The sequence below is a fragment of the Diabrotica undecimpunctata genome, chromosome 9 (assembly GCF_040954645.1).
Source record: "Diabrotica undecimpunctata isolate CICGRU chromosome 9, icDiaUnde3, whole genome shotgun sequence".
Lineage (NCBI taxonomy): Eukaryota > Metazoa > Arthropoda > Insecta > Coleoptera > Chrysomelidae > Diabrotica > Diabrotica undecimpunctata.
The window spans coordinates 116,198,555-116,216,507 of NC_092811.1; the positions used below are offsets into that span (position 1 = coordinate 116,198,555).

Genomic DNA, 17,953 nt, shown 5'->3' on the forward strand with positions numbered 1-17,953 from the left:
ACTATAATGCAATTGAGTTAGTTTGGGGTATAGCCAAAAATTTTTATGATAAACATGCATCCAAAACAAAAGATGAACTAGCGTTCTTGGTTTATGGAAAGGATAGCTAGAACAAATAAAGGCAAAACAATGGCAAAATTGTATTAGACATACAGAAGACATAATCGTTCAGTCTTTTCAAACCGAACAAGTTATAGATGAGGTCCGGCCTCTAATTATTCGTATAGACAATTCAGATAGTGACGACTTTGCTAGTGAAATATCAGACAGTGAATAGGACAAATCGTTTGCTAAAAAGAAGAAACAAAAAAGTGTTTAGGGAATTCAATTCGGACTTTGTGGTGTGTTTAAGTTAAACGATAAAGTACCTTCTGTCTAATTACTGGACTGCATATTCTCAATAGCTTTGGTTTGTTTGTTTCAAGGTTATATTTAATACAGTGTCTGCAGAAAATAAAGTCTTGGATGTATTTTATTCAAATTTGGACATACCAGCAACTTGGCAAGTATTTTCCAATTTAACTGCATGCAAAAACCATTCGTATAATTTTTACTCTACGCAAAATAGAGACTTATAGAGACTTTAATGAACATTTGATGTCGACAAATAATTTCGATTATTCGAAATATTCCGTCTCACTTCTTTTCACCACCCTGTATATACATATTGTGTATATATTATTACAATATTATACATATTGTAAAATCATATCTTAATTACATATCGGCCTTCATAGGGTAAAAGGAGTTTAGTTAATCATTTAACGTAGTTATTTTGTACCTAAGTTCAAAAATTATTTCACAATACCAATTTTTAGGCACGTTACCACGTAAGTTGTGACATTGATTCATTGAAATACAGTTATGAAAAAATTACTTTCTTTGAAAAATTTAACTAGATATCATTAAAATAGAAAGTTTACAGTTTATGTACATTTTGAAATAGTGACGATAACTGTACCTAAAAAGTACATAAAATTTAACATTGTGACATACCACCTTAAGGCTTTGGCATTAATTTGGTTAACTGATACATTGGCTATACATTTTGAAAGTGATAGGTGTTTCCATTGAAAAAGCGATTACAATTGTAGAAGCAGAAGTTGATTTCGTTAGAATTTTTTTTTATTTAACTTTAGCCCAATGTCAAATTTTATGACAGTTATGGCAAGTCGCAGTCCTTGCTGGACATAAAAATTAAGGAGGTCTTGGATGTCCACAAAGGTAACAAGTCTAAACAGGTTTTGTCTAAACAGAAGCTGAAGTAGTAGTTTGTTCTAAATTTTGATGACTACAAGATACTATTATTATTTAATGCTGTGTTATATGTATCAGATTGCTTTTGAAAATCTTCTAAAGATCTAGATTTAGATAATGTATCATTCAAAGACAGAGAACTAAACTCAAGTAATCTTTTAACATATATTATATTGAATGAAATCATTAATAAAAGTATCACTAATATAGTCTTTTTTATTTTCTTTCGAACTAACTGTTTTAAAATTATAATTTTTAGCCATTGTGAATACTGATCTATAGATTCGTTTATTTTTAGTTTTCTTGTAGCTAAAATATGTTTGATGTAAATCTCATTTGTAGGTTTAACATACAATTCTTCTAAAATGTTTATAGCAGAAATATATGTTTTTGCTTTGCTTATATAATCATAGATGGTATGTGGGACAAAATTTATTAAAAGCATGTACCTATCTTTATCTTCTAGTGATTTATCGCTAGATTCATTGCTTTCTAAAAATTCTTGAATGTTTCATACCAATGTTTGAATTCTTTGGCGGCAGTTTGAGAGTTTGGAGAATTCTTATAAATATACAATGGAACACTTCTCCATTGTATATTTATGACAATAAAATTGTAGTAAAATACCTTTTTGCAGAATTAGGCTTTTATTGGCATAAAACTTGAGATTAGAATGACAAAAAAATTGTCACAACATTAAAAACACCAAATTATACTACAAATTAATTATGGAATTAAAGGTTTAAAAACTAAATTTTTTCATGATCTTAAAGATTATAATTTCTCTAGAAAGTAATTCAAATATTTCACAACAAAAAATATAAGTGTTTGGCTGTTGTTCATAAAAAAAAAAAAACAATGAAGATCTAACTATATACCATTGCATACTTACCAGTTATTCAGTACCTTATAACTGTATTACTTTTTTTTATATAAAATGTATGAATTTTCCCTTTCTAACTTGGACTATATAGATATGGAACATGAATCAAGAGATGCCTAAGAAAATAATTTGCAACAGTGAGATCGCAAATTAAAGATAACTTAATTAAACAAATATAAAAACTGCATTTATCAAACGCAAAATTTTATCATAAGTGTCACCAAAGAGGTGTCACTAAAATAAAGCATGAAAACACTGAATATTTATAAACATAACGTTTGGAATAAAAGGGATAATTTCAGGGACAAGGTCATATATGATTAATAAGAACCATGAAATGAAATTAACCCCATATTACTTTAAAATAACAGTAGAAACTAGAAAGTTAAAAGTTTTGCTGTTGATTTATTCTGAGAACCATATAGTGATAACAAATAATCACAACAAACGAAATTTAATAGTTAATAATAATAATAGCTTAATTTCTATGCCCTGTAATATGGTAGGAAAATTAGTTTTTCATGTCAAGGTGTTCTATATAAAAATAAATATAAACCAAATATGTACCCTACTAGCTCAATTTCTAGATCACATTAGGAACAATTTTCTTATAGCAACATTGGTGATAAGGATATTGTACTTACTTTTTATTATCTAATAGTTGATGTTTCAAAAGGATATAAATTGATTCACTAAACACTTAATCTTACATTGTTCAAACTGAAAACGTATTTTTTCACTACCATTTTCCATGGAAATGAGAAACTATTCATTCTCTGTCGCAGTAAATCTTTTATGGCAATCAGAAAATCAGATGTACCAACATTGAAATAGGTAGATTTGTTTTTCAAACATTCCTACCAACCAAAAAAAATATATGTCAAAACCTATATAAAAAAATCTATAAGCTATTTTAGATTTTACATTACAGCTATATTCTTACAGGTATTTTAGTAAACTAGAAATTTTTAAATACTCAAATTAAGGATCTGGTGGAGAGTTCTTTGATTATATTTTTATAGGGTTTTTAACTTATTAATGTTGGCTTCTTGACAGTCCCCTTACGTCATGTAGTGCAGCCAATCAGCTAAGCCAGTAATTTGCTAAATGAGTTAAAAATTACACCGTTGCCAATTCTGAAGCCTAATAATATTTTATGAGTACATCGCATTAAAGATATAACTATATTATTTATATTTGGCCGCATGTTACCCTAAAAGTTTAATTATAACAGTTTTTGATAGAGAATAAAACAGAGTTAAACGGACAAAATTTAATACTGATCAAATTTGATTTAATATACTTAAGTATAATGTAAAGTTATAATTAAAAAAATAATATATTCACCTGTGGTAATAAGATTTAAAATAAATAAAAAAAATAGATATATTTTGAATATATTGCAATACAGAAAAATTAGAAACTACAGATATCTAAAATCCATACTTACAAAATATGAAAATTATCTGAATATAGCCAGTACATTCCTACTTTAAAGTAGGTAAATAAATGTTGTTATTCTACACCATTGGTAAAGTCAAATTGGTAAGAAACTAAAGAGATAGGTAAACTGTCAAATTCAAAAACTGAAATCGAGAATCACGATGCCAGTAGCTATATATTTATGTAATTGTAGATAAGACAAATAAAATAACAGTGAATGGAATACTGCAATAAGGTATGTCATGGTATTATAATTTTGGTAATAGATTTACTGAATAAATTTATCACAATAACGGCAAATATTTTTGTGCATATGTAGAACAGAAAGTCATAGAAAGAAAAACTTTGATTCAGTACTTATGAAATACCTAATGAAAGAAATAAAAACTTTTAAGGAGAAGCATAGAAAATTTTATAACAGATTGTTGACAATATAAGTGGTTTAAAGTTTAAAGCATAAAAAGAAATAAGTACCTAAGTTAGTCGTCATGTATATGTAGGTATAAGACGTCTATGTAACGAACTTTATGTAAACTATAGAAAAAAATCTATTTTTTGCTATATTTTATTTTACTTCAGTTGATACTTAGGTTTTATTGACAATGCCATAATAATAGATTGAAAACCGGGCAAATGTCAATGTACTATTGGAATACTATGAAAAGTTGACATGGCAACATTGGCGATTTGTTCCCTTATGTGACATGGCGTCTGATAGAAAAGTTTCTTCGTAGAGAAATTGAAGCGTTATTATTGTTTTTATGACATCATTTGGAAAAACGGCTTATCGTAGAAGCCACAAGTATTTTCTAGAGATTTGCATTGATGGTAATGCATGCAAGGAAAACTCAGCGGATGAACGATGGGTAGGCATTAAGGTCTTTGGCTACAGATTCGATGTAACATTGTAGCGAAAGTATTTTATTTTTGTAAATCTATATTTTATACATTTTTCTAACAATTTATTTTTTTGTTATGCAGGTACTTCGAGAAGCACCAAGCCCATCCGTATCAGGTAAATATTGGTAAAGAGTAAGATTACACTTCCATTGCTGTCTAAAATGATTGCTTCAAGACACTTATCAATTCCCTCGTATTATTCGATATAATCAATATATAATTTGTTCTTAAAACATTTATTTCCAGTTTTTGAGATTTTGTAAAGGAATTAAGTTGTAATTATTCATTAAAATGCTCAACAGGCCTTGCACACCCTGGATAAAAAATTACATTGTTTTAACCAAACACTAAAATTTCTAGTAATTTTAATCAACATGTTTTTATTAGCTTTTCGTGGTTACCTAACTGTCTTTATCTCTGATTCATAATGTTAATATCTTTTTATCTCTTAAAACATTGGTGAGCCACTTTTCTGTGATATTTCTTTTCTTCTTTTTCTTTCATTCACTATAAGTATGAACTACTATATAGGTTTTACTTCTATGTATGTACATATGAGTAGTTGTTTTTTGTAGCAACAGATATGTTTGGTTTCATATTCAGGCTTTATTTCTTTTTTGGTACTCCCTGTGTTTATTCCTACATATACTCTTATATAATTGAGTGATACTATTATTGTATTTGTTCAGTACTATTGTACTCTCAAGCACCAATCTTTATAAATGATCCTTGATCTAACTCTCCTTTGTTTTTCTTGACACTAATTTAAATTGATTTGGGAATTAATGTAAAGATTTGGAACAGTCTGTCTCCTTTTGTGATTCTGTAGTGATTCTATTCTAAATTATGGTAACCAGTGTTTTCCACCAGAGTGGAAGTTTAATAAATATTTATAATATGAATACCCACCTGATGAGGTCATTATCATCAAAATACCTCTCAAAAATGTAATGAAACATTCATTTTTTAAATGAAAATGTAAGAATATAATGCAGTTAATATTGTCAGAATAGATACTCTCAAAACAATAATAAATATAATTGACATTAATATAAGTTGTCATAATTTGACAATTAAATGTCAAATTAATAAATCCTTATAGCAAATGTCCAGGAAGCAGAAAGATAAAGATAAATATTACTTTGTATGGGAATCTGTTATTTTATTTTACAGTTTATTATTTAAGGGGATTTAAGAATGTTCCAGCTAGTGGGCTAATTCTTACCAAATTTACTTTATTTATATAGCTTTCATTATCCATTATTTACAATAACAATTTAATGAAACTCTTCAATTTAAACCTATTCATTGTATTTTTAATATACAATACTATAAATATAAACATATTGGCATAAATTTTACTCATTTTGAAATATTCCTATATTGAAAGAATTGAATTGAAATATTTGAAAGAATGTGGTGATGATGAAGCCGATAGTTTCTTCCTGATGGTGTTTATGTTTTAGGTTGTGATTTATGAAGATTAATATTCTTTATTTGTTTTTATATTAATCAAACCATTTTAGTGATCTTCATTGCAGTTAACTTTTCTGACTTGCAAATTTACGTTATCTGATAAACTTTACAGTTTAATCTGGTAGAATTTCTCCTACTTTTCAAGCTGCGTAAACCATTTAGTATAGTAAAGTTGATTTAAAGTAATGAAATTTTTAGTGTAAAGATCAGGATCAAGAGTTTAGAAGATCAGGTATATTAATAGCACTGTTACTGCAGTAGATGCTTATTTTAAAAACCAATATGCACTTTGAAACAAATTTTATTTTAATCTGTATATTCAGTATTTTTAAAATTCTTACAATACTTCTTTTAGTTTCTTGAATTTCATTGTAACATGTTTATCAAAATTTTTACTGTACTTCTCATTTTTATTTTAGTGAAAATTTTGGATCTCAGTATTTGTTTGTTTTTTCTGATTCTATGAACCCCTTTCCATTAATGTTTACCGAGTTGTCTTCTAGCTTAATATAAATTCAATCACACATTTTCCATGATCATTGCCGTATTAGGTTAACATTTTATTTCAACAACAAAATAAGAGGAAAGCAAATATGGATTAAGAGTACATTGAAAGCCTTACTAGGATGCTCATATCTTTGGAATAAGAATATTCACTATAAATGCAGAAGGAAAGGAAGAGGTAAAAATATAGACTAAAGCTATGAAAATTAATAAAAATTAAAATGGAAGCAAATTATGATCTGAAAAAAGGTAAGAGGTAAGAATTGCAAATAAATATTTACGATAATAGTTAATCATATTGCTAAGATAATGATTAAGGATATTATTAACTAAAAAAAGGAGCTACAGCTAGATACATGTAAAATTGTTACAAATGTGATGAGAATACTGATTTTCAAGAAATACTTTATAACTTTTGAAATATGGAAGAAAAAATGATAGGACAACTGACATCAACAAATTAAAAAGTTAACAAACTTTAATCCTAAATAAATGTGTTATTTATTACTCAATTTTCATAATTTTTCGAAATGTACAAGGAAAATCATTGCAGAATAATTAATATATTTTAGCTTTTAAAATAAGGCTAGGCTTATACAAGTTATATGAGGTAAAACAAAATTATGTTTTGATCATCTTGGTTTAAGACACCCTGTAAATATAGCTTTTATAGCATGTCACTCAAAACTGTTCTGTATGGATGCTTGACTTTTCCCCATACTTGGTTTTTTCATTCATTTTGGATTTCCATTTGGTTCAAAGTTTATCTCCAAAGGTAAACAAACTAACTAGAACTAAGCCCCAAAACACATAGACAAGGATGTATGGATTGAATATCTAAAAAAGCTCTGAGCAAAGTAAGAACAAATAACGCTAGAACTGGAAACACCAGAAATTACTAATGAAGTTAGTATAAATACACAGAAAGTTCAAGAAACACTTGAAAAGCTGAAGAACAGAACAACTGCAGGTAAAGGCAGATTACCAAACAAATTATTGAAATGTTAGGGAGCAGTTTTGAGAGAACAATTAACAAAATTATAAAATACTGGAAGAATAAAGAACTAACAAACTAATTTTACTATTCAAAAAAGGAGATAAAAAACAGCCAGAAAACTACAGAGGTATAAACTTGTTAAATACTATGCTAAAACTTACAACTAAAATTTTACAAGAACTAATGAATCAGGGATAAGTTTAGCAGATGAACAACAGGGTTTTCATACTGGACACTCATGACAGATGCAATATTCATCATAAAGCAAATCAATCTCAACTCAGAAAACTAAAACAATAGTAATCACTAAAAAAAAACAGTCAGGTGTAGACTAGAAATTGATGACATCAGTATTGAACAAGAAATGAAAATAAAATACCTTGGAACTATACTGTCCAGCTGTGGAGAACTGGACAAAGAGAGATCAAGTACAAAAACGCAAACAGTGTCAAGATACCTTAATAACACTATATGGCAAAACAGACATATTAACATTGAGATGACGTCAAGAATTTATAAAGCCAATGTAAGACCAATAATGACATATGCCTCAGAAACAATACCCAACACAGCCACAACACAAATACTACTGGAAAGGGAAAAATAAGAGTACTGAGAAGAGTTACAGGAAATGCACTAAGAAATCGAAAGACAATTAAAGATATTAGAAGAAAATGTAACATACAGTGTATTAATGAATGGAAAGTAAACAGAAAAAAGTATGGAATAACCACACAAGCAGAACAGGGGAGACTCATGCTGATTAAAATCTTTTGCTTTCTTTGCTCTTTGCTCTATGGTTGGCTATGTTAATATTTTAAATCCTAAGTAAATCTAAATTAAAAGAAGAACAAACTAAAACGATATTACTAAAATTCGACATTTACCTAAACTGTTAGAGGTTAAAGAGTCAGTAAACCAGAAACTATTACTTATATACACTCATGGCCTTACATAACAGTTATGTTGGAAGAAGTTATAGGCACAAAATAAACAAAAAAGAATAAAATATGGATGACTGAACAAATATTACAGGTTATGGATATAAGATCATTTAAGAACAGAAACTTAACTCTACAAAACAGTGGAGAAACAGATAGGAAAGAAAAATGCACAGAGAATGAATAAAAACGATTATTTCGCTACATATAAAAAATCCAAAGAATTGACAAGACAGGAAAGATAAAGTTCCACAAATAAGGTAGTAGATAAAAATAATCGATCTGTACTAGAAAACAATGAAGTGTGTAAGCACTGGAATAAAAACTTGAAGCAATTGAAAACCGACTACTACAACAAATCTGAAACCCAGATACTACAATACATAGATTTATGAAAATGCTTTTATTGTAAATTATAAAATTAAATTTTAAGGAAATATGTCAAAATCATCTTGGCAAGATGGCACCACGAAATGTTATTCTTCTAGTCGTTCCGGTAATGGTAAACGCTACATTATACTTCATGCTGGAAATGATGGTGGTTTTATTCCTGACGCTAGTTTAATTTTTTCGTCCACAAAGAATACAGGTGATTACCATGGAAAGATGGATGTAAATATTTTTGAAGAATGGTTTGAAGAAAATTTGTTAAAAAAATTGGAGCGACCATCCATAATAGTGTTGGATAATGCATCCTACCACTCAAGAGTAGAAGAGAGATTTCCTTCAAGCAGCTGGACAAAAGAAGAAATAAAGTTGTTGTTGACAGAAAAGAAAGTTTATCACAGTGACATATTTTTAAAAGTCGATTTACTTCAAAGGTGTGGAGAGCACAAAATTCAAAAAAATTTTGTTACTGACCAAATGGCTCTTAAATATGGCCATGAAGTTCTTCGACTTCCGCCCTACCATTGCCACTATAATGCAATTGAGTTAGTTTGGGGTATAGCCAAAAATTTTTATGATAAACATGCATCCAAAACAAAAGATGATGCTAGCGTTCTTGGTTTATGGAAAGAATCTCTAGACCAAATAAAGGCAGAACAATGGCAAAATTGTATTAGTCATACGGAAGACATAATCGTTCAGTCTTTTCAAACTGAACGAGTTATAGATATTTAAACCTTTTGTTTTGCTGAAAACTCGGAAGTGATTTAGTGCCAATTTGTTTCAAGGTTATATTTAATACAGTGTCTGCAGAAAATAAAGTCTTGGATGTATTTTATTCAAATTTGGACACACCAGCAACTTGGCAAGTCTTCTTCTTCTTCTAATGGCGCTACAACCCTTTGTGAGTCTTGGCCTGCTTAACAATGTTCTTCCATTCTGCCCTGTCGGATACTTTCCTTCGCCACTGCCTGATGTTCATGGTTTTAAGATCCCTCTCTACGTCGTCTATCCATCTTTTACGGGGCCTTCCTCTTGTTCTGTTTCCTTGGGGCTTCCATCTCTGGACTACTTTTACAGCTCGATTATCTGGCATTCTTTCTAGGTGACCAAGCCAGTTTAGTCTTTGTGACTTTACAAATCTGACAATATCTGCGCTCTGCATTAGTTCATCCAGCTTGTGATTCATTTTAATTCTCCACGAACCATCGCTGCATTGGGTTGGTCCAAATATCTTCCTTAGTATTTTGCGCTCAAATATTCTTAGTTGATTTTCATCAGTGGTTGAGAGGGTCCACGTTTCACATCCATATGTGACCACTGGTCTAATTACTGTTTTGTAGATTCTCAGCTTAGACTCACGATTCAGTAACTTACTTTTCATTAAGTCTTTGTATGCATAAAAGCACTTATTACCGCTAAGAATACGTGCTTGTATTTCTTGACTGATGTTGTTGTTGTCATTTATTATTGAGCCTAGGTAGGGAAAAGTGGAGGCATATTTGTAGGTATGGTTGTCTACCTTCAGATTCTCATGTTCATTCGATTTTGTGCACTCCATATATTTTGTTTTGCTTTCATTTATATATAGACCAAGCGTAGCAGCTTCTCGTTTCAGTTCTATAACATCTTGGTTTAAGACACCCTGTAAATATAGCTTTTATAGCATGTCACTCAAAACTGTTCTGTATGGATGCTTGACTTTTCCCCATACTTGGTTTTTTCATTCATTTTGGATTTCCATTTGGTTCAAAGTTTATCTCCAAAGGTAAACAAACTAACTAGAACTAAGCCCCAAAACACATAGACAAGGATGTATGGATTGAATATCTAAAAAAGCTCTGAGCAAAGTAAGAACAAATAACGCTAGAACTGGAAACACCAGAAATTATTAATGAAGTTAGTATAAATACACAGAAAGTTCAAGAAACACTTGAAAAGCTGAAGAACAGAACAACTGCAGGTAAAGGCAGATTACCAAACAAATTATTGAAATGTTAGGGAGCAGTTTTGAGAGAACAATTAACAAAATTATAAAATACTGGAAGAATAAAGAACTAACAAACTAATTTTACTATTCAAAAAAGGAGATTAAAAACAGCCAGAAAACTACAGAGGTATAAACTTGTTAAATACTATGCTAAAACTTACAACTAAAATTTTACAAGAACTAATGAATCAGGGATAAGTTTAGCAGATGAACAACAGGGTTTTCATACTGGACACTCATGACAGATGCAATATTCATCATAAAGCAAATCAATCTCAACTCAGAAAACTAAAACAATAGTAATCACTAAAAAAAAACAGTCAGGTGTAGACTAGAAATTGATGACATCAGTATTGAACAAGAAATGAAAATAAAATACCTTGGAACTATACTGTCCAGCTGTGGAGAACTGGACAAAGAGAGATCAAGTACAAAAACGCAAACAGTGTCAAGATACCTTAATAACACTATATGGCAAAACAGACATATTAACATTGAGATGACGTCAAGAATTTATAAAGCCAATGTAAGACCAATAATGACATATGCCTCAGAAACAATACCCAACACAGCCACAACACAAATACTACTGGAAAGGGAAAAATAAGAGTACTGAGAAGAGTTACAGGAAATGCACTAAGAAATCGAAAGACAATTAAAGATATTAGAAGAAAATGTAACATACAGTGTATTAATGAATGGAAAGTAAACAGAAAAAAGTATGGAATAACCACACAAGCAGAACAGGGGAGACTCATGCTGATTAAAATCTTTTGCTTTCTTTGCTCTTTGCTCTATGGTTGGCTATGTTAATATTTTAAATCCTAAGTAAATCTAAATTAAAAGAAGAACAAACTAAAACGATATTACTAAAATTCGACATTTACCTAAACTGTTAGAGGTTAAAGAGTCAGTAAACCAGAAACTATTACTTATATACACTCATGGCCTTACATAACAGTTATGTTGGAAGAAGTTATAGGCACAAAATAAACAAAAAAGAATAAAATATGGATGACTGAACAAATATTACAGGTTATGGATATAAGATCATTTAAGAACAGAAACTTAACTCTACAAAACAGTGGAGAAACAGATAGGAAAGAAAAATGCACAGAGAATGAATAAAAACGATTATTTCGCTACATATAAAAAATCCAAAGAATTGACAAGACAGGAAAGATAAAGTTCCACAAATAAGGTAGTAGATAAAAATAATCGATCTGTACTAGAAAACAATGAAGTGTGTAAGCACTGGAATAAAAACTTGAAGCAATTGAAAACCGACTACTACAACAAATCTGAAACCCAGATACTACAATACATAGATTTATGAAAATGCTTTTATTGTAAATTATAAAATTAAATTTTAATTTTTTATTATTTATAATTTATAATTTATTTTTATTTATATTATTTATAATTTTATAATTTAATTTATGGTGTTATATTTAGTGTTATATAAAAAGCTCTTAAAGTCATAACATATCTCCATTTTACCTTTTTCGAAAACATCAATGATACGCTCATATAAAAATAATTATATACTAATGACAGTAAACCATGAGATATCAGATATCAACTTTTATTTGTCAGTTCATTAATGTCTGTGTCTTTAAAATATTTTAAAGTAAGTCTATATTCTTTGTACAGATAACAGTATGAGTTAAAGCCAGCTAATTCTCGCAATTTATTCACAGTTATAGTTGCTATTTTTCGCTAATTTATTTACAATCAAAATATTGCATTTTTCTCCATTATTATTCTATTACCATTTAACCAGCGACCTCTTAAGTTTTACACAAAACAGCAGTCCCACAGCAAAACATTGATGCGGTTCGTCATCTAATTAAGGATGACCGCCGTGTAACATACCGGCAGATAGATGCATCTTTGGGCATTTCAAAGACCTCGATCCAAAATATCCTACATGAAGAACTGGGTATTACGATGTTGGTTTCCTATTTATTCCCTCATTTGCTCACAAAAGATCAAAAAGCGGTTCGCGTCAATTGGTGTCGAAAACGTTGGAACGATTCAACAAAGGAAGTTCAAAAAACGTTTATAGTATTGTTCATTGCGATGAATCTTGGAGTTACTCCTACGAACCGGAAAATAAACGCCAATCCGCTGTGTGGGTGTTTCACGATGAGGAAAAACCACCAAAAGTGATCCGTTCTCGAAGTGTGTCAAAGAAAATTGTCTCAATTTTTGTGTCACAATCTGGTCATGTGGCAACAATTGCTTTAGAAGGTGGAAGAACGGTTACTTCTTATTGATATACAGATAACGACATTGTTTTGTTGACCATAGGAATTAAGATTTATTGCAATCCCATCTCTAGAGTATATTTATTATAATGCTCTAAAACTAATTTTTTGGTTATTTTTTAGCCTTAATAGCAATACAAATAAATAAGTAATATGCTTTATTGTCACTGAAAATTGTACAAATTTTATACAAAAAGCTTATAACAATAAGACAAGAAAGAAGAAAAAAAATCAGAATAAGAATCGTTTGTATTTTTAAATAAAAAAAAAACAATAAAATTCTTCCAACCTTAAACATAAAAAACACTACCTAATTAAGAACCTACAAACTTCGTAAAATGTACCTAACAAAAAATAAAAATTAGGAAAGCAGATTAATGAATTAAGGGCTCAAATATTGCACCTTCTTGTGCTAAACAGTAACCAAATCTGTCATACAGATTTCTCCTCATCTTTTAGAGTAGGGCTGGTGTAATGCTTGCAGAGAAATGAAGTATTTTTGCCCTTAATTTGACTAGGTTTGTGGCCCTTTCAGACTGATGCCTATAAATGTTTTCTTTGAGAAAACCCCAAAAAAGAAATCGTTAGGCGCTAAGTCACAGGATCTAGCGGGACATTTAATTGTACCACGTTATCAGTCGATCAGGAAACGGTTGAGTGAGGAAGTCAATAGTTGCTCTAGAGTTGTGAGCCGAACACCAATCCTGTTGGAAATAAACCTCCTGAAAATTAAGGGGAAGGCGTCGAACTGCCGGAATGATCTCATTCATTGCCGGAATGATCTCATTCTGTAAAAGTTGTAAATATTTGGGCCCGTTTAGGTTTCCATCGATAAAAAATGGACCGACAATATGGTCGCCTAACATTCCAGTCCAAACATTTAACTTTTGTGGATGCTGCGTTCGCACTGCAACACTGAGGTGCTTATTTTTCCGAGAATAATACCTTGCAACGGATGGATGATTGTGTTTTTTATGTAATGAAAATGAAGATTCGTCAGAAAATTAAATATTTTCATTCTGTTTATCTAACATAAATTCACAAAACTCAATCCGCCTAAAGTTATCTTCCGGAAACAGTTCTTGTGTTGGTTGTATCTTAAAACAGTGATACCCATTCCTTTTGAGAACTCGCTGGACAGTTTGAGCGTTCACGTTAACTTCCCTAGCAATTTGTACACTATTGCAGGGTTCACTAGCTTCCACAAAAGCACAAATATCAATATCTCTGTTTTGACGCTCCTCATCAACAGGTCTAATACGTGGTTCATTACCTTCATGACTCTTTTTACAACTTTTACACATCCCGAAGTTTGAAAATGTTTAATGGTATTTTTAACTGTTGTAACACTTGGTGGGGGTCTATTTTCGAAGACAACAATAAATAAATCAATTACTTCGCGTATCGAATGACGTTGAAAGTACCATGTTACAAGTTGCACTTTTTCTTGGACGGTATACAACGTAATAGGCATTTTATTAATTATTTGTTTATTCTTTCAGAACTTCGTTTGATTTTTAATGTCAATGTGACAATTACGACAATTCGTACCCACTGTGAAATGAATATAGAGGTGGAAACGTGTAACATGTCACAGCGATTGCCATTGTGTTGTATGGTCAATAAAACAATGTCGTGATCCGTATAACCTTTTGTTTAGCAGAAGTTATCGCGACAAAGCAAAACACAACGACGAATCATCCTACATCCGGACAATGCAAGTGGAATTGAGTGGAAAGAGTTTTGGAACTTTAAAACATCGAATTGTTAAACCACTCACCTTATAGCTCCGACCTAAGTCCCAGCGACTTCTTCACGTTCCCAAAGATCAAGAATTCAGTGCGTGGGAAGCGATGCCAGCTACCAGAAGAAGCCATCGGTGCCTTTAAAATACCGATTTTGCAGTTGTCAACTGAAGACTGGAATAACTGTTTTACCAATTGGTTTGAATGTATGCAAAAGTGTATCAATCTTTTTGGACATATTTTGAAAAGCCATGTACTTTAAGTCTATATATTTTTTGTCTTTAAGGCTATATGCAAACTAAAAAGACAACCCTCATATATATATATATATATATATATATATATATATATATATATATATATATATATATATATATATATATATATATATATATATATATATATATATATATATATATATTGTTCTAAATCTTTCAATACTTTGCTTATGATAAATCATACTGTTAGTAATATAAATCCATAATACTGTTCTCTAACAGATGGTATTTAAACATTTTGATAACCTTATCATCGTTTTTGTTTATATATTTTTTGTTAATTAGTTGTTTTGGTTGATCATCAGTTTTGAGTAAACGTTATTCATTTATTTGTATTTGTTTGTAACTTGGGCTTATATGATTAACAAAACTAACTCCAGTGTGCCTTTAAGTTATTATAGTAAATTGTATAGAAGTCTATTATAAATTTTAATGAATTCATTTGCTGTATGGGAGATATAGGAAAAGGTATGCTGTTTTCTTATTCTTATTTAAATAAGTGCAGTGGCGGTTCGTGATATTTGAATTTGAAAATTTCTCCACACCACATTATTATTATAAATATTTAGCTCATCCCTTATTACGCCATTTCTTATCATATAGAGTTTCGCCCAATTTTTAACACGTCTCGTAAATTTCATTTCTTGTTCCTTTATTTGGCTTTCTTGTCTTATCCACATCTAGCCTCCATATGTCAGAGTTGGTACAGCAATTGTTTTATACAATTTTATCTGTGTTATCTTTTTTTGTATATTTTATTCGACTGTTGTTGATAACTCTGAATCTACTATTAAATTTGTTTAATTTTTGATTGATATCGCTACCGTAATCAAGTCATTTCCCATGCTCTTCTTCCCTGCTATAAGCACTTCCTCTTGTTCATTGTTGAATTAATACCTCTATGGACGGTTATTACTCCATCTTTTGTACGGTCGGCCTAGAATTCTTCTACCACGTGGTAATTTATCTTTGAAAAAAAAAGAACCATTGTCAAAAAAACCGATACACAGCTTCCGATCAGATCTGAAAACCAAGACGAACGATACAAAGGAAACGGATAATGTATATAGGGACATTGAACGTACAGGGAATATTCAAAAAGATAAGGGAATATTCAATAAGATAAATGAGATTATCCACGAAGCATTCTGCTTCATGTCATCTTCGAGGTTTTGGGTCTTTCTTTTTCATGTTCGATTTCAAACCACCTTTCCACGCCCTTTCCGAGTGTTTGCAACACTATAAATCGATCACCTACAGACGTGGTTGATCATTTCCCACCCTGACGTCGATTTCTAAAATATTCTCCAGTTACTCTTCAATGCTTAACGATTGATCTTAGATTTTGATTTACCAAACATGTTAAAAACATCACTGGAAGATTCACCACTTTCGATCATCGCTTCATCACTTGATGTTAAATCAGTCATAATTGAGTATTTTTCGAGCAAGGTTGAAACAATAAACCAAGTCAAATAAAACCTAACATTTACTAAAGACTATTAACTTTATTAATAGAAAAAAGTAGTTTCAAAAGAACCCAATAATTCAGTTATATTTATATGTTCATTTAGACTTGGCATAAGTTTTCTTCTTTTGTCCCTTTGTGCCCAAAATTTAACATAGGCTTAACAATTTGAGTGTTAAAATGAATTTCATGTTCATTTTTTTAAAATATTTATTAGTTTGACCTCCAGATGAGAAAGAAGGTAGACCGTCTCTAGACGGTCATAAAAATTTAGGTGTAGAAAATTAGAAAAGTATTATTTAAATAGAATAACTATAGAAATGATTTATTGTTGAAATAAAAACAAAAATTTAACAATATAATAATATATTTTAATATAAAAACAAGAAAGTAAAACAATACAAAAAAAATAATGAACTATCTATGATGGAAGTCATAGAAGCAATGTTTTCTGGTGTAATACATAAATTGAGATTGCACTTCACGCAATACACCTGAGTATCAGACTTCTTAAAATATTTGCAACTTCTCTTTCCGGTTTTGTCATGCATACCTGGATCATGATCTATACCGTCATATCGCACATTTGGTGGATGAAGCTAATTTGGTACAGTTCTAGACATATTGTATTGGGATTCGAGGATCTTCCTACAGCACGGATTGGTGCATATTTGCAGAGACCAGCAGCTATTTGCTCGCGAAACATTAGGAATTTGATTTTTCACAAGGCTGTGGATAAATTGTATGATATAAAAGATAGATAGACATTGTTCACTGCCATGTCAATCAAAGAGAGGAAGATGCAATACTTGGGTCATGTGTTGAGAGGCGAAAGATACGAATTACTTTAAGTTATACTGGAAGGAAAAGTACAGGAAGTAGGAAAACGCCAGAACTCGTAGGTAAAAGACCTTAGGAGATGGTTCGACCGCTCATCCGCAGAAATCTTTCGCGCAGCAGTTTCCAAAACTACAATTGCCATTTGGATCGCCAAACTTCGAAAGGAGATGGCGCCATGAGAAGAAGATGTCAATCAGGTGATAAAATATCTGTAACATGGTATTTCGAGTCTTCAGTCGAATGTGGTACCTGCCGATTAGATTGGCCATAGGATCAACACCAACCATATGACTTTTGTATTCTTTGATGATCTGTGGATAGTCCACGTCAATGTACCGGTTTTTTTCTGTCATAACGAACTGCTGTGTTTGGTTGTTGTTGATCAAGTGCTCGTTTGAATGGCTGCTGTCATATACGTGGAAGCTAGACAAACAAGTATCCTTTTCTTCTTTGGTCAGTTGCTTATGTTTATCAGCTGGTAATTTACAGTTACTAATTCGATTGGCTCTAACCGTTCCCAATGAATAAATATCCCGTGCGGTGGCAACGAAATGTAAAAGTAAGTTATCGAAGT

General features: G+C 30.7%; 2 protein-coding genes across 2 annotated transcripts in view; one reads left to right on the forward strand and one right to left on the reverse strand.

Annotated features, from left to right (window-relative positions):
• LOC140450419 (uncharacterized) overlaps nt 1-2,930 on the reverse strand; it is a 127,115-nt gene extending 124,185 nt beyond the window's left edge. Inside the window, exon 1 of the mRNA XM_072544054.1 lies at nt 2,785-2,930. The gene's annotated coding sequence lies outside the window, so the exon portion shown is untranslated. The remainder of the gene's footprint in view (nt 1-2,784) is intronic.
• Nucleotides 2,931-4,267: 1,337 nt separating this feature from the next.
• wcy (WW domain-containing adapter protein with coiled-coil wacky) overlaps nt 4,268-17,953 on the forward strand; it is a 56,774-nt gene continuing 43,088 nt past the window's right edge. The window contains exons 1-2 of the mRNA XM_072544057.1: nt 4,268-4,449; nt 4,565-4,598. Of these exons, the coding sequence (XP_072400158.1) occupies nt 4,409-4,449; nt 4,565-4,598 (75 nt within the window). The 5' untranslated portion in view covers nt 4,268-4,408. The remainder of the gene's footprint in view (nt 4,450-4,564; nt 4,599-17,953) is intronic.